The sequence below is a fragment of the Vigna umbellata genome, chromosome 10 (assembly GCF_029865625.1).
Source record: "Vigna umbellata cultivar VRB3 chromosome 10, Vumbellata_1.0, whole genome shotgun sequence".
Classification (NCBI taxonomy): domain Eukaryota; kingdom Viridiplantae; phylum Streptophyta; class Magnoliopsida; order Fabales; family Fabaceae; genus Vigna; species Vigna umbellata.
Window position 1 is genome coordinate 9413773 of NC_142174.1, and position 25979 is coordinate 9439751.

General features: G+C 32.0%; 7 protein-coding genes across 11 annotated transcripts; 4 read left to right on the forward strand and 3 right to left on the reverse strand.

The window, feature by feature from the left end:
- The first annotated feature begins 1317 nt into the window (after nt 1-1317).
- On the forward strand, nt 1318-2981 carry LOC124820045 (leucine-rich repeat protein 1-like). Its single transcript, XM_088101006.1, has 7 exons — nt 1318-1436; nt 1538-1670; nt 1955-2026; nt 2108-2251; nt 2344-2412; nt 2511-2562; nt 2748-2981. Exons 1-7 carry the CDS (start codon nt 1361-1363, stop codon nt 2757-2759), a joined length of 558 nt encoding a protein of 185 aa, XP_087957132.1. The 5' UTR covers nt 1318-1360; the 3' UTR covers nt 2760-2981.
- A 1257-nt stretch (nt 2982-4238) lies between these two features.
- On the reverse strand, nt 4239-6349 carry PUT5 (Amino acid permease family protein). Its single transcript, XM_047291711.2, has 2 exons — nt 5257-6349; nt 4239-5131 (listed from the first exon to the last, which is right to left on the reverse strand). Exons 1-2 carry the CDS (start codon nt 6201-6203, stop codon nt 4597-4599), a joined length of 1482 nt encoding a protein of 493 aa, XP_047147667.2. The 5' UTR covers nt 6204-6349; the 3' UTR covers nt 4239-4596.
- A 1479-nt stretch (nt 6350-7828) lies between these two features.
- On the reverse strand, nt 7829-9392 carry LOC124820089 (histone deacetylase-like protein). Of its 5 annotated transcripts, none has more exons than XM_047291733.2 (4): nt 9257-9330; nt 8908-9197; nt 8668-8826; nt 7829-8138 (listed from the first exon to the last, which is right to left on the reverse strand). In XM_047291733.2, coding segments are annotated over exons 1-4 (474 nt in total). In that variant the 5' UTR covers nt 9281-9330; the 3' UTR covers nt 7829-8137. The 5 variants fall into 5 exon arrangements, with proteins under 5 accessions (XP_047147689.1, XP_047147684.1, XP_047147678.1 ...); XM_047291728.2 differs by having other exon boundaries at nt 8620-8826; XM_047291722.2 differs by having other exon boundaries at nt 8624-8826; nt 9257-9329.
- Nucleotides 9393-10279: 887 nt separating this feature from the next.
- On the forward strand, nt 10280-11400 carry LOC124820126 (small ribosomal subunit protein uS14z/uS14y/uS14x). Its single transcript, XM_047291772.2, has 3 exons — nt 10280-10440; nt 11016-11115; nt 11209-11400. Exons 1-3 carry the CDS (start codon nt 10379-10381, stop codon nt 11215-11217), a joined length of 171 nt encoding a protein of 56 aa, XP_047147728.1. The 5' UTR covers nt 10280-10378; the 3' UTR covers nt 11218-11400.
- Nucleotides 11401-11540: 140 nt separating this feature from the next.
- Nucleotides 11541-14565, forward strand: LOC124820117 (uncharacterized). Its single transcript, XM_088099931.1, has 4 exons — nt 11541-13647; nt 13763-13978; nt 14075-14206; nt 14317-14565. The coding sequence occupies exons 1-4, from the start codon at nt 13216-13218 to the stop codon at nt 14428-14430; spliced, it is 894 nt and encodes a 297-aa protein (XP_087956057.1). The 5' UTR covers nt 11541-13215; the 3' UTR covers nt 14431-14565.
- A 1225-nt stretch (nt 14566-15790) lies between these two features.
- LOC124820135 (vacuolar-sorting receptor 1) lies at nt 15791-20059 on the reverse strand. The gene is made up of 12 exons (XM_047291783.2): nt 19480-20059; nt 18490-19182; nt 18319-18407; nt 18163-18232; nt 18012-18095; nt 17837-17913; nt 17666-17747; nt 17384-17466; nt 17175-17241; nt 16466-16594; nt 16263-16372; nt 15791-16162 (listed from the first exon to the last, which is right to left on the reverse strand). The coding sequence occupies exons 1-12, from the start codon at nt 19775-19777 to the stop codon at nt 16064-16066; spliced, it is 1881 nt and encodes a 626-aa protein (XP_047147739.2). The 5' UTR covers nt 19778-20059; the 3' UTR covers nt 15791-16063.
- A 2498-nt stretch (nt 20060-22557) lies between these two features.
- Nucleotides 22558-24928, forward strand: LOC124820156 (uncharacterized). The gene is made up of 2 exons (XM_047291804.2): nt 22558-23311; nt 23406-24928. Exons 1-2 carry the CDS (start codon nt 22955-22957, stop codon nt 23619-23621), a joined length of 573 nt encoding a protein of 190 aa, XP_047147760.1. The 5' UTR covers nt 22558-22954; the 3' UTR covers nt 23622-24928.
- The last annotated feature ends 1051 nt before the right edge of the window (nt 24929-25979 follow it).

The window sequence follows — 25979 nt, forward strand, 5'->3', positions numbered from 1 at the left end:
CAAAAAAATTTACTTTTAAATCATCTCAAATCCTTTCAATCACTCTTCTTCAAATCCATTTAAGTGAACAAAATCTAAATGATACCATATTATACCTGTATCAATATCAGTAAAATGAGATACGTTGTTACTTGTGACATTTTGAAAATGATGATAATGAAACATATCCTTAAATAGGTGTAAACAACATTTTATGTGTGAAATAACATATCATTGGTCCAGTAAGTTTTGTAACTGTGTAGTTTTCAAATTTCAATAAATTTTGAAACGAACTGTCACATTCTTTTCTCTACAGCTAAGGAAATAAATAAATAATTTTCGAAAAAGTTAGTAGCTATTATTTACAGAGTGTTAAAATAGTAAAGTTTTCAATATATTGAATTTATAATTTTAATTTTTTCTTTTTGTATTATTTTAACTTTCTTTCCATTCCAACTTGTTTTATTTAACAAAATTCAATTTTTATATATTTATTATGTAAATAATAATTAATATTCAAAGAGTGCTCCTCTGTTCTCATTTAATAGCAGTGAAATTTATTTCTTTTAATCTGCACTTTTAAAATTAGGATAACAATATTTTTTTTTCAAATATGACTTATTTATATTTTAGTTGTATTTAATATTATTTGGAGAGAGAAAAATAAAAAAAAATATAATATACAACTTATTTAAAATTAAAAATAGAGAAAAGTTAATTTATTTTTATATTTGAGTCCAGAGCAAGAAAGAGGTATTATACTTCCTCTGTCTGTACATAACAGTTATTTATTAAAGAAAAGTTGTTCCTTTTCATTTATTGTTTTTAAAATTTTAAGATAGTGTAAACTTTTTTTTCCCAATTATACTCTTTTTTCCATTTTTATTATGGATGGAAAATTATTTAAAGAGAGAAAAATGAAAAGTTATAACATACAACGTATTCAAAATTGTACTAAAAAAAATTAAATAGTTTCTTTGACTTTGGTTAAAGAAGTCAAACAACTCTTATATAGAAACATAAACAAAAGTGTATCTGCATTAATGACCTTTAAAACATTTTTGTCAATATTCATTAATAAAAATATTCAATAGAAGAAAAATATTGTAACTATAAATACAAAGAAAATATTATGTGAAAAAATATCTTGTAATTAATTCAGAATTAATTATATTAAATATATTAACCAATAAAACATTGATACATAATCTGTTATAAAAAAATTATCAAAAAAATTATTAAAATAATATTTTTCTTTATTTACATGTTTTTAATTAATAACATACCTATGTATATATATATATATATGTCAGGAAATCATCATCTCTCAAAATACATAGAAAAGTGAATCATCGAGGTTATCCAGTCACACATAGGAAAAATGTCTGGTTTGGTTTTTCTATCAGTGTTATTTCTGCTTCTCCAGCTTCCTCTGTCATCGCTCTCAAACTCTGAAAGTAAAATATCTCTATTCATTTATTCTTTTCCAAATTTTCGTTGGATAATTAAAACAAACATCACTTTCAGATTATGATTTCGAGTATACTTTTATCTGCAGGTGACGCTCTCTATGCTTTCAGAAAAGGTCTTTCTGCTCCCGACCACATATTTGACAGTTGGGACCCCTCCAATGTAGATCCTTGTACTTGGTTTCATATATTGTGCGACTCCAACAATCACGTGGTTCGCATGTAAGTTGCAACATTTACTTCTTTTTTTGCCATAGTTTTTAGTCTTCGTACAAACAAAATTACACATCAGATAAAATAATACACATGACATACCTCTATTAGGAAAAGATTTATATACACATAACATATTGTAAGTCTTTATGTATGTATTTTTGGTATCATTTTAAAAGATCCTGTACAAATGAAACTATATCTTACGTGTATATTTATCTTTTGTTTTATCTAATATAAGAATTTGATTGTATCAGTTTATGATTTAACTGTGTTTGTGGTTTGAATTTCAGAGACTTGTACAATTATAACATTGTTGGAACTTTGAGCCCAGAACTTGGCCGTTTACCCTACCTTCAATACCTGTAAGCATGTTTGGTTTATCTAATTTATTGGCTACATAAACATAAACATATAATTTGTGATTAATAAGGTCTTCATTGCAGGATGCTGAATGGGAATAAACTATCTGGGAAGATTCCTCCCGAACTAGGCAACTTGGGCAACCTTAGAAGTATGGATTTGTCTGATAACCAATTGGAAGGGAACATCCCAGTGTCGTTTGGCAACTTGAAATCGCTTAAATTTCTGTAATGTTTACGTTGGATGCTCAAAAGCTTAACCTTAGTTATCAAATCAAATGATGTCTGAATTGTGTTTTATTTTGCTTTCATGTATATAGATGGCTACAAAACAACAAGTTGACAGGATCCATCCCAAAAGAGGTCATTGATCTTCATCTCCCAGTCTTGTAAGATTCTCTTTCTGTGTGCTGGAAAATTCAAAATCAATTTCACTTTCTCATTTTATCATTGCTTTATCAACAAATTTCAAACCTCAATTTTGCAGTAATGTATCTGGTAATCACATCCATGGTGCAGATGGCAACATCCCCAGGAAGGTAATATAACCATTACAATTCTTAACAAAGATCATAAGCATGCCTAACATAATAATTGATTGTAATGAATTTTTAAAGATAAATTTTCTCATGATATAATTACTATACTAATTTAGTCTCTTGTAATGATAAATTTCTTCCTACTGTCAGGTTTACTATATACATTTATCTTTCTTTGTTTTCAGTTGAGAATGTAAAAGCAGTCAAAGCTGAGAAGAACAGTGCCGTGTAAACTCAACAATAAGCTTTGTTTAGGCAACAATTAGTACTAAATAAACAATGTCACGTCATACTCAAATGTCTGATACTTATACTAAATAAAAAAGTATGTCTGATTCTTATACTAAATAAAAAAGTTGTTGTTTATATAAAAACTCATACAGCAACATCTTTTGTGTAATCTTTTCATCACATTATTTACTATTTTTTTTAATGTCAAATTTATTCTACAAATGTTCTAATAATAACATCAAATAAAACATATTTAGGAGTAACATGAATTACTAGACTCTATAAGTACATCGTTTAAAGACTGAAACACCTCTTACATTATTCATTCATATATAATTGTGTAAAATGTTTTTTTTACCGTTCTTCCAGGAAGAAAAAAAATGTTTATTACTATATCTATCATTGCTAAACTAATAAGATAATCAACAACAATACCATAAATATGATTAATGATTTATTTTTAAATATTTTCAATAAATAATCTCAAAATTATTTGAAAAACACCAGTACGAACCTGAGAGTTATTTCACATTTAACTCTACATATCTCCAACATTTAACTATTTCCGAGTTCCTACGTAATTCTCATTGATTTTTTTTTCACGTTTTGATTTTTCGCAGAAATCAAGGAAAACATTTAATTCTTGTATTCTCCCTACAATTTTAAATAATATTATAGTTGACCTATTCTGATTTATAATCTTGCCATAAAGATTTTATATTACTTTCCTCTTTATTGTTTATCAAACTATTATGTTTAAATATGTGCCCTTTTCAGTATGCATTTATTTCTGTCATTTATTATGCATTTATTTCTTTACAGGAACAACTACACTTGTAAATATTAATTTCAACCACGCTTATTAAGGTTATGAGCCGAATTAAGTTAGAAAAAAATTTAATATTTTTAAATATGAATTGAATTTAGAGAACTGGAGATGAGTGAAAGAAATGAAAAAAAAAGTAAAAAATTGTTTGTATTAAAAACTTAAAATAAAAGTTTATAAAATTTAGTAAGTGATATGATAAACTTAATAGATTAAAAAAATATTTGAATTGATAAAAATGAAATATTATTATTATTGTTTATAATTTTTTACTAATATTATTATTATTATTTACTTTATTATTATTAATAATATTATTTGATATATTATATTTTATTTAATTTTAATAAATTATATTTATTTATTTAATAATTATGAAATTAGTTTTTAATATAAATTATAATAAGCTAAAAAATAACTATTTTTCTCTCAAATTTATTCATATGAGAGAGGAAAGTTAAATGAAGAATTTTTCGCCTTGGATCTCCCGTTCCTCACTAATCTGATGGAATACTGACAATATTTAGTACACAATGCTAAGCTAGAAAAAAGCTTTCCACCACTTCTTCGACGGTCAAACCAAATATCGAGCTGATTAAAAAGGTACAAACTCAAGCTCTGAACGATGTAGTAATAAATAATTGAGACATTGAGTAGATCCATTGGAAACAAGTTCTGGTAAAACTGAATCCAAATCAAATCCCTCAGTATAACTAAGTTTTTTCAACGGATCAAAATAGCTATAATTCTGTGTATAGTTGATGGCTATCCTAACTGATAAATAAGATACAACACAAAGATTCAGCTATCCCTGTTCCTACCTCTGCTCTTTAATGTTCGTTTTTCTCACCTTATTGGAATTAATAAGCCCTGGCATAACAGAAAACCACGCCCCTGTTCTTGCTACCTCTGCAGTGTGCAAGGCTGCGAGACACATCATATGCTTAAGTTGCTGCCAAAATTCCTGCCATGTTGGTTTAAACTTTAGAATCGCTTTGCACTAAACACAACTCTTCTTCCCCACTAGCAAATGGTGAGGTCACAAGAAGCTCAACACCCTTATTTTCTTGGTCGAGGTCATTCAGTTCTGAAACAACTGAGTGGCATTGCTGCCAGCCAGAGGAATGCAAGGTAGCTGAGTCTTCTTCAAACAGAATCCAGTTTTTATTTTTGGCTTGAACTAAGATAGGGTACAGGATGAACCCCAGGAGAATTACAGCTCCACTCACAAAGAAAGTTCTCCAAGAAGCCAAACACATTACAAGAATAAGCAATAAAGCAGGAGGCAAACACAGCATGGCCGCCCAAAATGTTGGCAACGGAACTCTGTAAGGTCTGTAAAGATTTGGCTTGTTCAACCTCAAAGTTATAAAAGCTGCAAACTCAAGAAGCATTCCTACGGCATATAAGAAATTGAGGGACTCTATGATTTCCTGAAAGCTCATCCACGACAGGAAGATAACTCCAGTGGCAGAGAACAAAATGCTAACCGTGGGCGTTCCATACTTAGACCTAGAAGGTAGATAGTACAACATCAATGTTTTAGTCTAGCTTTCAATTAAGTGCACAATGGGGTGAGTAAATTGGTGTGTACTACTATTAGGGGAAGGCGTGAGAAGAAGAAAAAGAAATCTGACCTTGAAGCAAATACAGCTGGAAGCATTCCCATTTTGCTCATCCCTTGAAGTTGAAAAGCATCACTGCTCATTTCTGCTTCAAACAAGCCGAGGTTAGACATAGCAGCAGCCAGTTGAATCCAGAGTTTGAGCCAAGAACCACCAATGAACATCCCCACCTGTGCAAAATAGCCATCCGCCCACTCACTTGGGGAGGACTCCAAAGCACCTGTTCCCGCAAGGAGTGGGATCAAATATGAGGAGACCACCAAGACTAGTCCTCCAATAAGTGCTTTTGGGAACGTTTTACTTGGATTTTCAACCTCCCCCGCAAGGGTACTCGCCTTATCCCAGTAGTTTAAATTCCAGAACATACTATTGAAGTATCTTCCCCATTCCACCTTGCCAAAATCTACAGCAAGCCACCGCCGTGGTTTTATTAATGGAATGGAAAGAAGGGCCATTATGAGAAATGGGGAAAGTGAGAACAGCGCAAGCATAACAGCAGAAAAGCCAACAATGTGAAGGCCACGGTAATTCAAGTAAGTTAGTGAAAATGTGATGACTAAGAGAGCAGGGATTCGAGCAGTGAATCGGTCAAAGAGAGGCAAGGATTGTTTTATGTAATCGAGGAACAAAACAGGGTAAAGAGCATTGTCCATGACCCCGCTGAACCATTTCCAAAAGCCTTCCTGAAAGCCCCAAAAGGGTCCAAAGGCTGAGGAAATCCAGATAACGTATCCACCGTTTTGAGGGAAGGTAGTGGCAAGTTCAGCCGTAACAAGAGCTTCTGGTATACTCCAGATTAAAGGGAAAACCAAGAATCCGAGTAACGCGAAAAGAGGACCACCTCCGCCCCTCACGGAATCTTCCACTCCAAAAGGACCACCTGATACTTCATAGAATATCAGAGCTATGAGAGGCAACAGCGTTAGCTTGGGATTGGATTTGGTGGCCTCTTCACCCATCACCAACCACACAAACACTCACCAGAGATTCATGTCTGCCAATTCAGATCTCTTCCCACCTTCATCCTCATCCTACTTTGACCAAACTTCTTTCTTTTTCTGTATTCTATTCTTTTCTGTTCCAACTTAGAACACAACGTGTTACCCCAAAACCTATTCTGTTTACATACACTTGATTTCTGTCCAACTTGGACAATGACATTTAATTATTATTTCTTATGATAATTTTTTTAATTTTCTTTTCTTTTTATATTATTTAATTTATCTAAAATTAATCTAATTAACATTTTAGTCGGCAAAATATATTATAAATATATAGTTTTATACTATTATACTCATGGTAAATAAATATTTTTAAATATACAAATCATATTTTAATTAAAGTTTATACTGCAATACATAAATACATATTTTAACATATCAAACGTATTCAGTCTGTAATTATTAATTTAAATTATGATGTAAGATTATTTAAAAAAATTAATTATTGAGGCACAGTAAAGAAAGGACCACGAGAAAATCGAAATCAATGGTGAAAAAAAATTCTCCACTCATACTCTTGTTTATCCTCGCTTACTGAATCAAGTTGCATTGATTGAGTTTTACCAATAATTAACTACTATTAACTTGTGAGAGATAAACGTGTGATTGTAAAGCCTCCAATTAGATATGTGTTCAGTTTTCATAAAAGTCATAAATCCCAATTAATTCATTATAAGTAGGAAGATTTTATTTACTTCAATTTTCATAAAATCATAAATCACAATTAACTCTTTATTTACTTTCAATCTCAAAGACAAAACTCTAACCATAATTTTTTCTCCTACAACGTGATTTATCACTATTTAACACCTAATTTATATTTTATAAAATTATAAATTAACTTAATACCTTCATTTTCATCTAAATGTAATTACTAATACCTTCATTTTAGTTATTTCCAATTGTTTTATGAATGATTGTTTTCCTACAAAATTTAAGCAATTGTCTAATTTATTTGGATTGATCATACATGTTCCCTGAAACTTTAAATAATTTTAATTTATATTTTAAAATATCAACTACATTAAAAAAATGGGTGACAAACTCAATTGTTTTGTTTGCATATTCACCAAAAGTGTTTTTTTTACTGTAATTGAATTTATCTGCATTGATTGAAATAAACTAATATTATAATAATTGATGTATATAGAAGTTTCAAATTTTGATTCTTATAAAACATTTTAAATTTATTTATCTCCACAATTTTCATCTTGACCTGTTTTAATCTTCAACGACATCAAGTATCCCTCACGTGACCATAAGTCATATCTTATCTTTCACAGGAAATTAAAACGAGTCACACTATGTAAACAAATGCCTTTTTTTTGGACTAAGTTTCGTTTAACCAGAACCGGCTCTTGTTAAGCATCGAAGGATAGGTCTCACTCTTAATGATTTTGGAAATACGGATTAAACCATCACTCAACTAAATCCATGTGGTCAGAACTGTAGAACCAATCAAGCTTGACAATAATAGACTCAAGTGTGACAAGAAATACATGGCAGTAGTCGGCAAGGAATTAACAGAAGAATTTTGTTTTTACTAAACAATGATGAGACAGGTGAAACTTGGGTAATTCATAGAACCATAATCGACTCAAGTAAAGCATTTGCATTTAAGTCGTTGAACTTAACTAAATTCATAAAATATTTCATTCCTCATGCGTAATTTCAAAGGCTAAATATAGAAGTTACATCTAGTTCATATCATCCTTCTTCAATTCATCTGCATCCCATAGTCCGTGGTTGTCACACAAAAAAAACTATCAATTGGCGTCAGTGTTGTGATATTTTGAGGTACCTTATCTTATATTATTAGTTACTGCATTACTCCAGTCCAATCATATGATAAAGAGTGTCATGCAGGTAAATCAGTTCCAATTGCCTGCCATTCTGAGAAGAAGAAAAAAGAAAGTTCAATTTTTTATCTTTTTGATTTCAAAGAATGAAATGCATAGCTCTGTAATTACAATAGGCAATACCTCTCTATTAACAAAAAATCAGAAAATACTTACTCCACCAGAGTTAGGTAAAATCAATTTAGAGGAAAAAGTGAAAAACATTCCATGGCATGTTTAGCACTCCGAAAATTGTACCTTGGCTTGACACAAAGGATGCAGAACTGAATTACCTATGAGGCTAAACATCACCACCTAAGCTAATGCAATGAGAAGTGGAGTAAACACAAGAGGCAAGCATTGGGATTGATGAAGTAAAATCTTACAATTGCTTAGCTGCAATGTCAAATCCCTTAATTACCACATACTGTATTGGCAGAAGGAAACTAGAGAGTGCAAACGAAATAACTATGAAATAAAGCGACAAAAGTGATTTAGAAGAATTAAGATGAAAATTGAGGGCAGAGAAAATATACATACTATCCAACGGCAAAAGCAGCGATATAAGTTAACAGGAGATTTACTAATCCGAGGTGGCAGAGGAAGGTTGATGTTGAATAAGAGGGAGTGGTGGAGGCTCGCCGAATTTCATGATGTAAGCTAGTTGATGAACAGGGCGCAGTTGGGGAATGAGTTGGGCATCCAAGTAAGCGTCGCAGGAGAAACACCAGAAGGAGAGATCACTGATCGAGAAAGTGGAGGAATGGATGAGGGAGTTCAAGAAGGAAAAAGGGAATGCATGAGAGATCACTAATAATGCGTACCTGAAACTGAGGGCGAGAGAGTGATTAGTGTGGTGGAAGTGGTGGAGCATGTGCTTGTTGACGAAACGGCCACAGAGGACCTGCTTGCAGGAGAGGCAGAGCCAGTTTTCGGAGGGGTGTTGGCAGGTGTGACAGGGTGTGCCGGGAGGCGGAATGTGGCTGAGATCGGCGGATAAGGAGGCAAGATGATCGCACGAAGATCGAGCCTCCACCCATCCGGATTCAGACCCATACATCAGGTCGTAGTCTTCTTGCGATAACCCTAAACCTTCCTGATCACACTCATCAAACTAAATTCACATGAATAAATATAAATTGCCTATCAAATTCATAAGTTCTGGGAAATTACCGGAGCAGAAGAAGAGGAAGCCATAATCCTTCAAATTTTAACCACTCTCTCTGTCCCCGTGCTTATGCTACTTCACACTGGGAGACTTTCCAAAACTAGCTATTTATACACTCCAGCCAGCCCAGCCCAGTCTGGCCCAGCCCGGCCCAGTAGGCAGAGTCTTTCCGTGTTCCTTTCTCATACTGATTAGTCTCGTGTCTTCCTTATCTTAAAAGGATTTACTGTTTAATGAAAATGTTATATTTTAAGAGGTAAATTAATCATAAAAAAATTAACTTACTTTCGCAACTATTTCTCAATTTTTTTTCGCACATAAACTCATGTAAGTATTTTGAATAACTTTTCTTCTAACTGAATTTGGTCGAGATATTTCTGACATGAATTATAGATTTTCAAGAATTGATTTATTATTTCTTGATAAAAAAACTCGCAACAGAAAGATTTATCTATAAACGATTTTCAATACTTAACTAAATAAATGTGTTAAACAAATTATGTTACTTGAAAATAATCAAATATTATATTTTTAAAAACAAATTATTATATAATAAGATATTAACAATAAATATTTTGTAAATATTTCATAATAATATCTTTATTATCAATATGTGATTATAAGTTATTATATGATGACATGGTTAACTTTAAATATTTCAAAGATATTTTATAATATATTAAAAATACATGCAAGTTTCACACGAAAGAATATAAGAAAAGTAATGTTATAATACTATCAGATTATTTTGACAAAATATATTGATAAAATCCAATTTTAACCAAATTACTCAGAATTTTGGGACAAAATATTAAATTTAGTGTTTACAATAAAAGATTTCTAACTATGAAAATAAAAACTTTTCAGTTATTATTCATTAACTAATATTAATTCATTTGATACATTTTAAAGTGATTTTGAAAAATTATTCATTTAAACTATAATTTTATAACTTTTAAATATTAAAAATAAAAGAAAGAGCAATTAATTATGGAGAGTGACCAAACACGCCCTAGGGTTTTGACTCTACTATATATGTCAGAATTTCGGTTCTTATTTTCATATTTCTGTGAGTTGGAGGCTAGGGTTTTCGGATTCTTGCGTTTTCATTTTTGCAAATCAGAACCATGGGGCACTCCAACGTGTGGAACTCTCATCCCAAGAACTATGGGCCTGGTTCTCGCACCTGGTACTAATTCATCTCCCTTATTGGTTATCCAGGATGACGAAGTTGATCCTTTTCCTGCGTGTTCCTAGTCCATTTGATTACTATTATTATTATGCAAGTTTTGTGGTTGTATGTATATTCTTTGAGGATATCCTTTTTCTGTAAAGATTAGTGATTGAGCATTCTTTTTGGATTTTGGTATGTAATTGTCGATGGACCAATACATTCGTAAGCTGTCTCGAGTGTTGATCTTGACCAGTATGATTGGAGATCATCATAGTGATTTTGTATAATTGCTCATGAAATAGGCTATTTGTTTGCTTTTGTTAAATGTTTGTCTTACTTTAAAACTTTGTTGGGCATACATATGCTACCTCTAGTTTCACTATGTTTCATAAGCTTGTCAATAATGGGTTATTTGTTGTCCTCTGTTTTAAATTTTGGGTTTTAGAACTATAGAGATCTAGTTTGTCTAGTTTTTTATTGTCTGATTTCAGATTGTTATACTGTTTGTGAATTGGTGGTGCTTGATATGATTTGTCTTTATTCTGATGAGATTTGTTGATTGATTGAGAATGCGCCCTCCTGTTTTGCAGCCGCGTGTGTGGGAACCCTCATGGATTGATTAGGAAGTATGGGCTCATGTGCTGTAGGCAGTGTTTCCGTAGCAATGCCAAGGAAATTGGCTTCATTAAGGTAAACATTTTTTATTTATCTGGATGCATTTCAAATTTTCCGAATTATTCCTGCTCAGGTTTTCATAACCACTTTTTTCTGTTTGCGTTGCAGTACCGCTGAATGAATGATCAGTGTCTATCTTTCCCTACCGTTTTGGATTATGGCATTAGTGATGATAATGTGGGGATGGTTTTATTGTTTGAAGAATTTTAAGAATTTCTATTGCATTTAGTCAAGTTAATTATCACACTCAAGTTGTTGAATTGAGAGTATTTTTGTTTTATATAATTGTTTCTCTGGCCATTTATCATTCTGCAATTTTCTATATCTACTTGTTTAGTAGTTCCATGTGTTTGCATTTATTTTGAACAGGATGGTAAAGATATCGTCACCATTGTAATTTGTAATAGCGTTTTCATTGAAAAATTATTTTTATTTAAGGGAATAACTGAAATTTATAATGTAGAGAAGTGTTTCGTGATTAATATTAAAATTCGTGGTCAGTATTTTAGTGGCATATGATTGACTTGATACGGTGCCTCGTCGAAGAAGGGCCAGTGATAAAAGATGTATCTGGACCTGTGCATTATGCCATGCATCTATATTTAGACAGTAATTCTATTTGCTGATGCTCTTCTATATAAGTGCTTATGGCCACGAGTTCAATGCATCATCATTTGAGGTTTAAAAACATGACAAATATTGTGGTTTTCACGCGGCAATTATCGTAACTGCAAAAAGCTTGGATTCTAACATTGAATTATTCTCTCAATTGTAATGCACGCTTAATTTTAGAAGAAATATAAACCAATATTAGAAGAAAAAGTGTTTGAAAAAAGGTTATTAGCATAATTTAGCAGGACTTGCCTAGCTTACCATTTCCTAAATAAAAGTGGAGTGAAACAATGTTAACTCAAACTGATTGATACTATTCTTTGATATACTTTGAGATGATTGATTCCATATGTTAATTACACAGAATTGTTCCAAACATTTTGAATAGAATTTTTAAGTCCATTTTTACCGTATAATCCTTACACAAACAGTTTTACACTATATATCTGTTGAAAGCGTATTTTCTCATGAATGTTTGAGGAACCACGTTTGGAGGAAGCGTATTTTGACAACTTAACATGCAGAGTATTGCATTTACAATTTCCTTAGATCAGCTAACAAAAATTCTTATAGCGAAATTATCTGACATGAACCGCAATCATTCACAGACTGATCACCCGAGATAAATGTACCACCAGAGCAAATAGGATGCATGCGTAAACTGTTATCAGCAACCATGGATCGATCGACATTAAGAATATATTGTGGTCCAGACCCCCTCATATACATTGTAGAGAATACAACCCGTAGACACCACCAACTTTGTTCAGTTTTTATTTCTTTATTAAGGGATAAAAATGAACTATGAAGAGAAATGCATACATAAATTTGTTGTAGGAATAATACATTTCCTTCTCTAAAAGTGAGGGGCAGAAGGAAGAGTCTGGTATCACATCTGTCCACGTAATGTTATATAGTGTCAACTCAAATCTACTATGGAACTTGAGTTGAAGTCCGTGGAAAATGTGATGGGTTTTTTACAACTGTAGAGGGGACAAAAATCCAGTTACAGATAATGCTGTCTGGTTAAATAACAGTTTAGAACTCAGACTCATCACCACGATCTCAAGCTGCCAGCCATTCTAAGTTAATTTTCAACGCATACATACCCCACGTCTCCCAATTACAGGTGTAATTCTCTTTCTTTATCTCCTTTAATTTCCTACCTTCCAAACTTCCTTACTGCATGCCTCACACTACTCATTCTTCAATCTTTAATTTAATATAAGATAGAGTGGAATATTTTCATACCTATGTCTCTCAAGACCTACTTTGAGACTTAGTCAGATGTTACATAATTATTGGCATATGTGATGATTCAGTTCAGATGTTTTCCTATGGATAGTGATACAGCCATTCCCTCTATTAGCATTACTATAAATAGAGTGTTTCTCCAACTTTGCCGTTCAACCATTTTAAACAAACAGTGGAGCTTCTTATTCTACATTAGACTCTCTCTCTCTCTCTCTCGCTTATAGTTACTGGCATCCAAAGAAAAAGCAAATGGAGCCTATTGAGGAGATCTCTCAAGAATGGATGAGTTGTCTTAGTGAAGTGTACACAGAGGAGGAAGCTGACTTCATGAACCAGCTGCTTGGTAACTGCTCAATCCCAGAACAGTTATACGAAAGTTTGAACATGGAAACAAAAGCTCCAAATGCAGATTCTATCTTGTTTTTACAAGGGAGTGGGTCCTGTGATCATGCTACCAAATATATCTTTCCCACAACAAATGCTGGCAACTGCTCCAACAATTTGGGCCACGTGTCCATTGGTTTTTCCTTCCAAGAGTTGGGTCTTGACTCAGGGAGAGAGAATCTTGCCGACATGGATTTGCAGGATCACAATGCACGCCAAGTATTAGTTTCCGAACCAGAAAAGGATAATACCAGAAGCATGGAGAAATCAGAAAAAAGGTTTAGGAGCTCATTTGAGGTAGAATACCACCAAGTTTAATTCTTCTTCACATTCACTAGTATTATTACTCTTTTTTCGCATTTCCTTCTCATGCAGAATTCACCGTGTTTGTCTTCATGAAATTTTCATATAGGGCCCAGAGAACAAGAGGAATGTGAAATCTAAGAAGAATCCAAAACCAGCTTCTTTAAGGAACACTGAAGAGGAAGCAATTCCTGAGCCTCAGAGTCAGACCTTAAACAGTTGTTGTTCAGATGATGACTCCAAAGATTCTAGAGCACTGAAGTTAAGTGGAAAATCAAGATCTAATAGAGACCCTGCAACTGATCCACAGAGCGCGTATGCAAGAGTAAGTCCTTTTGCTGATTGCTGACACTTCATGATACTGTTTTGCATGCTGTCCATTTAATTCGAGGGATTGGCTCTTACATTTTGCATTGTGCAGAAGAGAAGAGAAAGAATAAACGAAAGACTGAGAATTCTACAGAACCTAGTCCCAAATGGAACTAAGGTGGATATCAGCACAATGCTTGAGGAAGCTGTGCAATATGTGAAGTTTTTACAGCTTCAAATTAAGGTAACAACTTGGTTATCCTTCTTACTTTGGCTGCATCTAAAATTTACCAATATCTTATCTTTGAAAAGACACAATAACTGATACTATTTCCCACGTTTAAATTTGAACAGCTTCTGAGCTCTGATGATCTGTGGATGTACGCTCCCATTGCTTACAATGGAATGAACATTGGCCTGGAACTTAACATCAACATCACAAAACAAGAAAAAAAATGCATATCATAGCAGTAAAAGAATATTGAGAGCAGGCAGAATCGTTCTGTGATGATGTTTATATAACTCTGTTCACAACTAGTGTATATCAACGACAATGGATCATGAAATTAGTCAAAATTACTGAACCATATGTCTTTCTGAACAAACGATACATAAATTTCAGTTCATTTTTTTATTCTTTATTTGAGCATTTTCGAACATACTTCAATGGATAATTGTACTGGAAAAATAAAATATAAACAAACAATTTTTTAACAATTAAGTGCTATTTTTAAAGCTTGTTACCAGATTATATCATATATAACTTTTTCTGTTTTCTGAATTTTACCAACCGTTTATCAAATGCGTGCTCAGATTAATTTATTTTGTATTTGCAACAGTTTATAACTGAAATCTCATTGCTAAAGCCTTTTTTTCCTCAGAAATGTTTTTTCTAAAATTTAAATTAATCAGGGCACGACACAATATAATATTTTAATAATTATACTAATTAACAGGTGTTTTTTCTAAATAATTGTTGATATTATCTTTTTTACTTAATTTAGTTAGATTATTATGTATCTAAAGTTTTTATATTTTTCAATTAAGTTTCTAATATTTAATTTACTTAATTTTTATTTTACTTACACATCTTTCTTATTTATATTTAACTGAAGAAATATGAGATCATATTCTTAAATATTAAGATTAATGTACAATAGGATTATCAGGTATCATCTCTCGTAACTAATTGACGGTTAAATCATATCACTGAGTTAAAAAAAAATAAGTGATAAAAATTCAATTGAAAAATATAATTTTATGAAGGATTTAAAATTTAATTAACCTATTTTGTTAATTTCCTAATAAAAGAATTATTGCATTTCCAATAACTAAAAGTAACTTATAATTATACATCAATGACATTTTATTGTGTCACAAATATTCAACTTTCTCCTTTTAGAACTTTTGGCTTAGGTTACATTTTTCATATCCGAAAATGGTGAATCTTGTAAATTATGATTGGTATATTAGAAATGATTAGGTTTCGTTTAATTAGTAAAAAATACTGTTAGAAACATTTATATAGATTTTCTAGAATCAAATGTCCCATTGTAGTTATCTTAGTTTTCTTTTATACATAAACAATAGCTTTGATTAGTGAAGAAATTATCAATGAACTGTCGGCATTCAGAATCTGGTAATAATATTGAAACCATTAATTCATAGAAATTCACATGTGGAAGGAACTTTTCAGGTAGCCTCCAGAAGGGTTGTAAAACTAAAAAAGAACATCGGTAGTAACTCAATTGGTAACAACTAACGACATTCGGTGAGTGACAGGATCCAATCTTCGTCAATGAAAAGGAAGATCATTCTACACAATACAGACCAAAGAAACAAGATTACCAAGTTAACTTGCATGTATTACAGCACGATAAGTTACAATCTTGCGCGTGGAACGTGTCTGGTAAAGCAGAAATCCTAGAATCCAGAGAAATAGCACCCCACTCGGCCCTCTAAGTATACAGAATGCTACATTTCCATATCATACATACAGTCTGCTAAATTCAATGTGAAAATTCAAAATGACTCAAACATGGTACAGGAAAAACCCACACCCATGCTGCCTGCCGTCAAACCCCAGTAGTTTTCCTTTCATTCATGTTCTTTCATCATTCACATGATTTGGAACTTCTGCCTGGCTGTCCAAGGGCATATATTGTGCCATGATTGCTCTGATTTCAGAATCCATGTATTGCTGCAAAACCACAAAAAAAGAACACCATTAGATGTGTATCCTATATATTGAGTTCCACCATTATGCAAACACCAAAATAAAAGAAAGCAGCAGAGCTTACCCTTATTCTATACTTGTACACTAGGAATGCCCCACCAGAAATCATAACCACGCCAAGTAGAATCAGCCAAAACGCAGCCCAAGGAGATCTTCCCTGACTTCCAATTTTACCTGTAGGTGATCCAGTAGAAGGCATGAAACAAGGTTTATAACAAGCATATGAAAATGAAGGATCGAGTAAAATGTCGTGCGTATTTAACTCACTTATGCAGGTATCGTGGTCCCTCATATATAGGAGATCTCCACTACAACTGCAGTCATAGCTGCCCCAAGTATTCTTGCAGCTACATTCAGGGCACTGACAAGCCTTCTTCTCTCTGCATTCGTCAATATCTGTAAAGATGAAACATATATTCAATTTCAGGTAGTCATTTTTCTCCAGTTATCTGGAAAACATTCACTAGGTATACGCAGAAACAAACTCAGAGGACAATACATCTCAGCAAGAAAAGATGCAGGAAGATAATTTTGACCAAGGTGGTAAACAATTATATACACAACATTTCTCCACGTATTTGTAGAAAACATAAAGAGTATTAGAGACATGTTTGGATGAGCTTCTCCATAAGCTCCTTCTAAGAAATAAAAATAAGTAGAAAAATTCAAATTAGCTTCTTCATAAACTAAAATTAACTTATGTATAAACTAATATGTAGAAGCTCTCCAATTTAGAAGTTCCTAAATTTTTATTTTAAACTTGTGCATAGGTTAATATTAGCTTATAGAGAAGATAATTTCAATTTTTCTTTTTATTTTTCTCTCTTAAAATGAGCTTTTCAAACAGGCCCTACAAACCAAATTCAGGATTCTGTTTGGGATACGTTATGTACATAGTATTTACATGCTGATCCATATAACTCAAAAAGGATTTGGTAAAAATATTAAGAGAAAAAATAATACAAGCATCCCTCACCTTCACAACTTTTGACACCATCACCTTTAAATCCTTTGGGACACTGGCATTTGACCCCTCCGTTATCCTGCTCCAATAACAATTCATGAAATAATTCAGTTTCCAATACGAGGTATAAAATACAGTAGAACTTCAACCATTAAAACAAAATTTATTGGAGATTAAATAAGTTCAGTGGAGTTGGGTCCAGAAACTTGATATTTACTAACCAAACAAGCAGAAAAAGCATGTCCATTTCGGGCATCATGCCAACATCCTCCATTGTTTATCTTGCAACGTCCAAGTCCTCTTGCTGCAAATGCAGAAGACACTAGTTATAATTAAAATGCTCGACAGGAATAAAAGAATAGCAGACTCACACAACAACAAAAAGAATCATCGCATCCTGCTCCAAACAGCATAGAACTGAAGGAAATAAACAAGGATAGATAACAGAGCACTCTTGGAAGTAAATTATACAGACAGAAATCTGAAGTTTAAAGCCTTTTAACCTTCACAAGATGTATAACCATCTCCCTTGAATTGAACACCGTCAACCAGGGGGCATTCACATACTCTACCACGGAATGTATCCTGACCAGATACACACATATGTGAGAAAATAAAAAACTATAACTCGACATTGCTCTTTCTTTAGTTAGTAATATTCATAGATAAATTACCTTGCACGCAGTGATGTTAGCTGCTGTATCCTGCCAACAACCACCGTTGTTTGACAAGCACTCATTTGTCTCCATATCTGCCCCAAAAAGTTATACCAGCTGGAAAGAATCAGGTCTGCACCAAAACAATTCCACAGTACATTTTCTGTGAAGCAAAAAAAAGGTAAAAATTTACCAGTGCTCAGGCAAACAGCTGGTTCAGTAGTTTCCTCAAACCCAGAACATATAGCCTTTAGAACAGCCCCTTTCTCCAATTTTCCTGGAAAGATTCTGTTTAGCATTGGAAATTCAGATCACTAACCACCACAGTAGCATGCAATACAAACCTCGATATTGTCGGTTATTGACCACGAGAGTAGGCAAAATTGTAACATCACCTCGTGATCCCTTTCCAATCTAAAAAGAAAAACCAGTTCTGTAAGATATCAATATATATTACTGCACTGATTTAATGAATTAATAGCGATTACAAAAGAAAATACTTGGGCATCTTGCTCTTCTTTCAAGACAGGATTATCAGCATCAGCTTCTGGATCGCCCATGCATTTTCCAATCTTTTCAATATTAAGACCTGCATATATTGAATAAAGATTATTGTAAAGTCACGACAACAAATGTAAGAAAAAAAAACGATGCCATGATGCTTTATTTACCCAGTGATTTAATAACAGCATCTGCACATTCCTTATTGTACTTTTTCTCCTTCATGGGGCATCTAATTTGAAAATCAGTGACATAGTCCCACCAGACCCAAGGCTTTCCAGTTTCATTCGCCACCTTGAAAACACATAGCTGCCTTAAATTTTCAACAACCACATCTTTCCCGTCATAACCTGTGCTGAAGTCCTGCTCAGGGTCTGGAGCACAATATCTTCCATGATTTATGCATTGAGACTTGCACTGTTTGCTCAATGTGAAAGCATGAGGACAGTACCAAGTTATATAATGGGGTGTAAACTGAGTGTAACCGCCTTTCTCTAGTATCTGTGCTGCGCCCTTGAAATCCTTCACAAATTCCATCAACATGTCACACTTAACTCCACACTCATCATTGCTGTTGCTCCACAACTCATACTCCACACGATCATCTGGGTGAGGGACAGACTCTCTCCAATCAAGATTTACATTGACCATGTCCCCACCACTTATGGCATCCTTTAACTTTTCACCAAAACTTTTTCCAACAAGAGCAGATGGTATAGTTATGTTCTCCACATATTTGGCAGATGAGCCATCCTCCTCAGGTGTGTCCATAGTTATCAAGGGCTCCTCAACATCATCTGCAACAAGAACCGCAGAAGCTCCAGCCTTCTGAGCATTCCAGACCTTCAATGCAAAGAAGCAACCTGAAAAAGGACACAAAAAGTACTCCTACCCATGAGATAACTGACCTTTTAGTGCTAGGTCATACATATAGGGGCACAAAAAGCCAAACCAAGCATGCAAATTTCTAACCTTTTACGGCGATAAAACAAAAGCACGACACATAAATATCATTATCCAACTTTCAAGTAAACAAATTGGGGCAACAGGAGCCCTCTTTTCCCCTTAAAATAGAGCTTCATCAAAGTTCAATTAGAAATTGTTTGTCAAGCAGAAGGTGAATTAACTGAGGAAGCAAGAAAAAAAAAAAGAAAACTTACTTCCGCGATCGAGCAGAACAATGGTGGGAAGAGCACCGGGACTTGATTTGAAGGAAATCCCAGACTCATCAAACTCTTTGCAACCTTTCTTGTTATCCTTTGGGTAAACGACGTTCCCCGCCATGCTACCACCGTATTGAGGGATGCCGAAGTTCCCAATGGCACTGTCGTGAGTGCCTCTTATTTTCTCCGGCGACGCCACTCTCAGGCTGTTCTTCTCCACCACGAATCGACCCATTATCGACACAGGCAACAATAACCCCACAAACAAACTCAGCAACCATCTCCAAACCTTCATTTTTTTCTTTTTTCTCTTTTCAAGACCAACTACTCTCTCGCACAATCAAACACAAACACACATCAACTTTTTGATGCAACTACTGTTTTGTGGTTTCACAAAATCAAAAACCATTGATCATCTCTATCATCAACCGTGTTGTGTTTTTGTGTTGCTTATTTAGCAGCTATTCCACTCTTCATCTCAATGCTTGCTCAACAGATAATCCATATCTCTCTCTTCCTCTTTATTTCACTGTTATTATCACTCCTACAAATACTGAACCCATGTTTTTTTCGTGTTCTGCAAAAATTAATATAAATATTCATTAATTTATAAAAATTTACCACCACACGGAAGAATAAAATTCTCTCCTGTTCATATTAACACCAGACTATATGATCCATAAAAAAACAAGTGATTATTTGCAAATTAATAATATTAATAAAGGTATATTTCTTTTTAATTGAAACAAAAAGAGATTCTTAAAGTAATACCCAAGCATAAAAATATGCTCTGAAAGAAAGATGATTGCATATATACTTTTATTGGATAAACTATTTATACCATCACTACCATATTCTTCAACAAATAATAACATTAAATGTTTATTTATTGAAATCTTATAGTATATTTGGTAAATGATTTATCACTCAATCTTACTTTTATTTTTAATTAGTAGCTGTATCACTAAAGCCCAAAAGTTTAATACCCACTCCCACTCTAGCTCTTATAAATGGTGATAACAAATCTTCAACTAAGATTGAAGATTTTGTCTCTTCTGAAACATTAAGACACTATGGTTATCAATATAATAAATTGAAAATTAGTATTTTTTTTTTCACTCTTAAGGAGTGTGCATCTGACAGTGACAAAAAGAGGGGAAAAGATAGATAATAAATAGGGTAGGAAGGAAGAGAAGAATACTACCTAAGAAAGTAGACATAAAATTTCAAGATTATTCTTACAATATAATGCATTAAATATTGAACTTTTTTTTATTTAATCTACTTTTTTAAAATAGTAATGTAATTAGATTCATTAAATGGATGGTTTTGGATTATAAAATATTGATTTGTTTTTTCAGAAAATATATTTGGTTTGCTCAGTCATATTCCAGCAAACTATAATCGTAATATCACAAATTTTAAATATATGCAATGGTTTAATTTTATGTTTTCGTAATATAAAAATGTTTACATTTTCAATCATTTAGAAGTTACTTTAAATACATTTCTTAAAATAATTATTATAAAACTTACAAATGAATTACATGTACTAATTTAAAATTAAACGATAAAGAGAAAATCTCTACTTTATTTACTAATTATAATCAAAATTTAGTGTTTTACATTCCATTTTATTCAATTAATGTCAAATTATTGTTACTCTACATATTTAAATGTTGTTAAAATGTGTTTAGAAAAGCTCTGAAAGTATTTTTTTTTTACAAGAATGTATTTTAAATTCTTAAAAAATTTAAATTATTTAACATTTTCTTTGAAATGTCAACTACTCATTATTAAATAATAATTTGACAGTACTGAAAATAAAGAAAAAAAAAACCTTGAAGTGAGTGAAGAAATTGAAGGACATTAGAGTGACAAGTAGTAGCCAATAGGAATTTAACAAGTGCACTCAATGACTCACTCGCACCAATAGTAACCGGACACAAGTCTTCCTAGGTCATTCTGTATATATAAACATTAATCACGTGGTTCTAACTAAAAATCTATCTGAGTGTCTCAAGTGGTCCCAAATGAATTTATTAACAAATATTTTTAGGACATAGGAGAAAACAAACAACCATATAAAATATTTAAACTAAATTGAGTAATTATTGGCTCTAGTTCATAGCTTAATTTACATTTAAAATAAAAGTTTATCTTTTTATTTTCTTTTAAAGCTGATAAAAATGATTTGACATAGAACTAGTTAAATTGAACCTAAAAATTGAAGTTTATTTAAAATATAAACGAAGGCACCACGATTTTCTTAAATAACTCGTGGATTGCAACTACATTAATTATCTTTTGTCACTTTTTTTTTTAAATATATGTAACTATCTAATGTTTCTATTTAAGAAAAATAACTATAAATAAAAAATTATATTCGCATAAATAATGTAATAAATTGCATAACAATACTTTTTATTTTTCTTATTACCGTTATTTATTATTACATATTATAATAGTAGAGGGATTTAAAAAAAATTGAATGGTTATATTTATGATCTATACTCATATTAACATCTACGTGAATATCAATATCTTTGTTTATTGGGATATATATTATTAATATTTTAGTCCATTCAAACTTTAGTTCATTTAAGGATTAAATATTAATTTTGATCTGTGTATATATTTTATAGTTAATTAACTCCATCTATGTTTGAAATGAAGTAAATTTAGTATTTTATGTACTTTCTTTACTGAAAATCACAATTATTAATTTTTTTATTCAAATATTTGGGAGCATATGATATAGACAGATACAAAAATAGTTTAAAATTATAAATTAAAAAAAAAATAGTGAAAACTTCATAAAATTTAAAGCATTTTATAAGATGCGATAGTAGGGTTAAAAAAGAGAGGAAATTTTGATTTTTTTAGCATACAATTTTGGTACCTCGTTAATATAAAGTCCTTTATATTTTAATTAATTAAAAATCAGACAAATATAGCTTTAAAGTGATTTTTAATTATATAATAATGTAATAATTTATAATTAAATGATATTATATAAAACTTTTATATCATTGATGTGTCCATGTATAATCTTACTGTGTAGTTTATGCAGAAAAGTGGTGTGGAAATCAGAGTTATAGGGTTAAAGGAAAGGCTTGAACCTTGGACTTTTGGTTTAGAGGCACTCATTGCTACTGAAGCTTCTACATTTAATTGATATCCAAGTATTTTTTCAACTACCAACATGTCATTATGATTTTATCTGTATCTGTTTCTCACCTAAAAAATCATTACCATGTTTAGGCAATTGAAAACTACCATGAAATTTAATTTAAATACCAAATTGGTTTGTATATTTTCTTTCCTTCTAGTTATCATGGTAATGAAGTAAAACATGTAGTTTCACCTGAATGATGCATCCCCCACTAATTCTGCTAAGCTGTAAGGTGATGTATTCTGAGTGAGCATTTGACTGAGCATGTGATTGAGTGTAGAATTGAATGAAAATAGCATGAGTGACAGGGAGAAGTCAGAATGTGAAATATGCATGGCTGATGACTGTGAGAGTGATTCTGTGTGGAGATATAGAACGATGACAGTGTCACACATGTGGGGGGCCATCTTGACCATTTCCTTTCACATATGTTTCAACTGCTCCCCACCTGTTTGTATATATTACCAAACCAAAACCAGGAATGCTATAATATTCACATGTAACTCAAATACCAACCAAAACCATCTCTTAAGAGACATGGAACTACCAGCAAAGCCTAGAGCATTCATTGCCTTCCACATCCTCCTCATCCTCCTAAACCATGCTTGCCTACTCCATTCCCGAAACCTCCCAACTTCTCCTTCACCTGCACCCGTGAGTTCATCTCTCATTTCTGTCTCTTTTTCTACCCTTTTAATTCATTACTTTTCACCACTGTGCCCTTCTATGTTTCAATGTTCTTTTTCAGGCAGGTATTGCCCCAGCAAGGAGCTTGAACCCACATGAAGGAAGGAAAGCAAATCCTAGGTTAGGTTCATTTCCAGCTACATGTCAAACAAAGTGCAACCAGTGCAAGCCTTGTGTGCCAGTTGAGGTCACAATCAAAACAACGGCAGAGGAAGAGAATCAGTACTATCCCATAGCCTGGAAGTGTATGTGCCAGAGTAACATATTTTCACCTTAGGCAACACTTGCATTTTACTTTTGCACTTCTATGGTTGGCTGGCTAGTTAGTTCACTTGTGATTATATTACCAAAGTTATCTAATATCTAAACTAGTTCTCCTTCAACAAACACATTTCAAACAGTAAGATAAGACCGCCCTTCCATTACTAGTAAAAGGTTTCTATTGCATCAAAAACAAACATTCCTCAAAACAGTGATGCAAGGAACTTGTGGGTGGACACATATAACACAAGGCTATTATTCTTTTTTTAAAAAATATTGAAATTAATATGATAACTAAGATAATTTATATTAAATTAGCCTAAATACAAAAATGAAAAGAATTTTCAAATATAAACAAGGGTTGTAATAAAACAAAGCTAAAGAAACAAGAAAATACAACACAAATGTTGTAACTTAAGCTTCCCTATCTGAGTTGTTTCAACTTAAAAAGGCCTCCATGTCTTTTTCTGAAGAACATAAACCCTGGACAAGCACATAGTATATCTTGTTAATATAATTAAGACGAGGAGGTGAAGGATTAGAGAGGAAAGTTGGCTGCTGTACTGTGCTTGCATGATAGTCAAACATTTGGTTTTGGAAAGATTAATTTTACCATGGCATAGCAGCCTGATTAAAATTGCATATTATACTCTCTTAAGCTTAAAATAGCACAGGTGCTTTTTAATTTGAAGATTTGAAAAGTCAAAGTCGGCATTCTCACCATATCCAATTGTCAATAAACTTTAGTTTTGGCATAATGATTTATTAAAATAGTAATACAGTGGGCAGTCATTATTTGAATAATTATGGATATAAATACGCACTGAGATAAAACCTTATGGTATTACAAAAGAAAAGTTTGAGTTGAAGGGGTTTGCGATTTGTGAGAGAAAGAAGAGATTGAGTAATGGAAGGTCTGATTCCATATATTATCGATGCCATGAGGAAGAAGCAGAAGGCCGAGCACAGCAACACCAACACTCTAAGCCATTCATATTCAAATAGCTCACAACGCAGCTACCGTATGCTATTGGGATCCGATTCCTTCAATGGATCCCATCATCACAATCACACAATCATGAATCTCACTGCTCCTACCACTTCCTCTTATGCTGCCACCAACCTTCGTCATCGCTAATCCTGATTCATGCATCAAACCACAATTATTTCGTATATTCTTTCTTCTTTAATGTTTAATTCCTTTGTGGATTTCTAATTTCTGTCACTCAATTCCCAACTTTGCTGTCCTCTGCTTCAATAATTGCTTTGGACTTACGTTTCAAAACTCTATACACAACATAAATTGTACATCATTGCCACTCATATATTACTAATAATTCTCCATTTTCAAATTCATATTTATCATTTCAAAATTAATGTTTCAAATACAACATTAATAGCTAGGGTTTTAACCTACTTAAAATTATTTTTGTCCATTAAATATTTAACTTCATTCAAAGTTTTTTTCTTGTGTAATGACTATAGTATTTGTATCTATTTATAAAGTTTTCATCACAATATGTCATTTTAAACAAATTTGTCGAATAATAATGCAAATCTTAGTGCTTATAAATAAGATAAAGTAAAGATCAAATAAGGAGATGAAAAATTAAGAATATAAATATTCATTATAGTGTAAAAATTATAAGCATAGAAGAATAGTCGACTATAAAAAGAAGTAATGATAATAAAATAAGAACAACAATAAATCATCGTCTCTCTTGATTAGAAGAGTATCAATAAATTTTATTGGTCTAAAAGATATATTTTAAATAAATTACACACGAAGCATAAGTTTAAATAAAATTAATTTCTTTCAAAACAATTTTAATTTTATAAATCTAAATAAAAAATATAAATTAATAAAATCAAATTCTTTACTATTAATAGCTTTGCTTTTATGATTTGAGTATAAAACACACTACTAATGGATATAAGCATGTTATTGTTAAAATCAGAATTAAATATTAAAAGAATAACATTTTATAAGTTAATTTCCTATGTAAAGTATACACAAATAGAGATATTTTAATATTGTTATAAATGCCCAACTTAAGTTTAATTTAATATATATTTATAATCTATATATATTATATTTTATACATTAGTTATATTAAAAATTAAATTATGTTAAGTAAGTTATTCTTCTATTTATAAAAGAATAAAAAATTATAGACTCAATAAAATAAATTTTAATTTATAATATACTTAAAACATAACTAAATCAACCCATTATAAATAATAAAATGTGAATAATCTAAATTAAAAGAAATAAATTTTAGCAGAAATAAAGTGCAAATTTTAAATAGCCCTTTGGAACGAAAAGCAAAAAAAAAGATTATTTAGATTTTTAAAAATAGTTAGAGTAAAATTT

Bases quoted from the DNA above. Each gene is read 5' to 3' on its own strand.
- LOC124820045 (XM_088101006.1), top strand. From the start codon at position 1,361: ATGTCTGGTTTGGTTTTTCTATCAGTGTTATTTCTGCTTCTCCAGCTT. The intron at 1,671-1,954 runs GTAAGTTGCAAC...TTTGAATTTCAG, and splicing joins AACAATCACGTGGTTCGCAT to AGACTTGTACAATTATAACA. The intron at 2,252-2,343 runs GTAATGTTTACG...TCATGTATATAG, and splicing joins TTGAAATCGCTTAAATTTCT to ATGGCTACAAAACAACAAGT.
- LOC124820117 (XM_088099931.1), top strand. From the start codon at position 13,216: ATGGAGCCTATTGAGGAGATCTCTCAAGAATGGATGAGTTGTCTTAGT. The intron at 13,979-14,074 runs GTAAGTCCTTTT...TGCATTGTGCAG, and splicing joins CACAGAGCGCGTATGCAAGA to AAGAGAAGAGAAAGAATAAA. The intron at 14,207-14,316 runs GTAACAACTTGG...AAATTTGAACAG, and splicing joins TTTTACAGCTTCAAATTAAG to CTTCTGAGCTCTGATGATCT.
- PUT5 (XM_047291711.2), bottom strand. From the start codon at position 6,203: ATGGGTGAAGAGGCCACCAAATCCAATCCCAAGCTAACGCTGTTGCCT. The intron at 5,132-5,256 runs GTCAGATTTCTT...TCTACCTTCTAG, and splicing joins CCAGCTGTATTTGCTTCAAG to GTCTAAGTATGGAACGCCCA.
- LOC124820135 (XM_047291783.2), bottom strand. From the start codon at position 19,777: ATGAAGGTTTGGAGATGGTTGCTGAGTTTGTTTGTGGGGTTATTGTTG. The intron at 19,183-19,479 runs GTAAGTTTTCTT...GTCCTTTTTCAG, and splicing joins TGTTCTGCTCGATCGCGGAA to GTTGCTTCTTTGCATTGAAG. The intron at 17,914-18,011 runs GTAAATTTTTAC...TTTTTGGGGCAG, and splicing joins AGCTGTTTGCCTGAGCACTG to ATATGGAGACAAATGAGTGC.
- LOC124820089 (XM_047291733.2), bottom strand. From the start codon at position 9,280: ATGGCTTCCTCTTCTTCTGCTCCG. The intron at 9,198-9,256 runs GTAATTTCCCAG...ATGTGAATTTAG, and splicing joins CTTCCTCTTCTTCTGCTCCG to TTTGATGAGTGTGATCAGGA. The intron at 8,827-8,907 runs GTACGCATTATT...TTTCTCGATCAG, and splicing joins TCTCTCGCCCTCAGTTTCAG to TGATCTCTCCTTCTGGTGTT.
- LOC124820126 (XM_047291772.2), top strand. From the start codon at position 10,379: ATGGGGCACTCCAACGTGTGGAACTCTCATCCCAAGAACTATGGGCCT. The intron at 10,441-11,015 runs GTACTAATTCAT...CCTGTTTTGCAG, and splicing joins GGGCCTGGTTCTCGCACCTG to CCGCGTGTGTGGGAACCCTC.
- LOC124820156 (XM_047291804.2), top strand. From the start codon at position 22,955: ATGAGTGACAGGGAGAAGTCAGAATGTGAAATATGCATGGCTGATGAC. The intron at 23,312-23,405 runs GTGAGTTCATCT...GTTCTTTTTCAG, and splicing joins CTTCTCCTTCACCTGCACCC to GCAGGTATTGCCCCAGCAAG.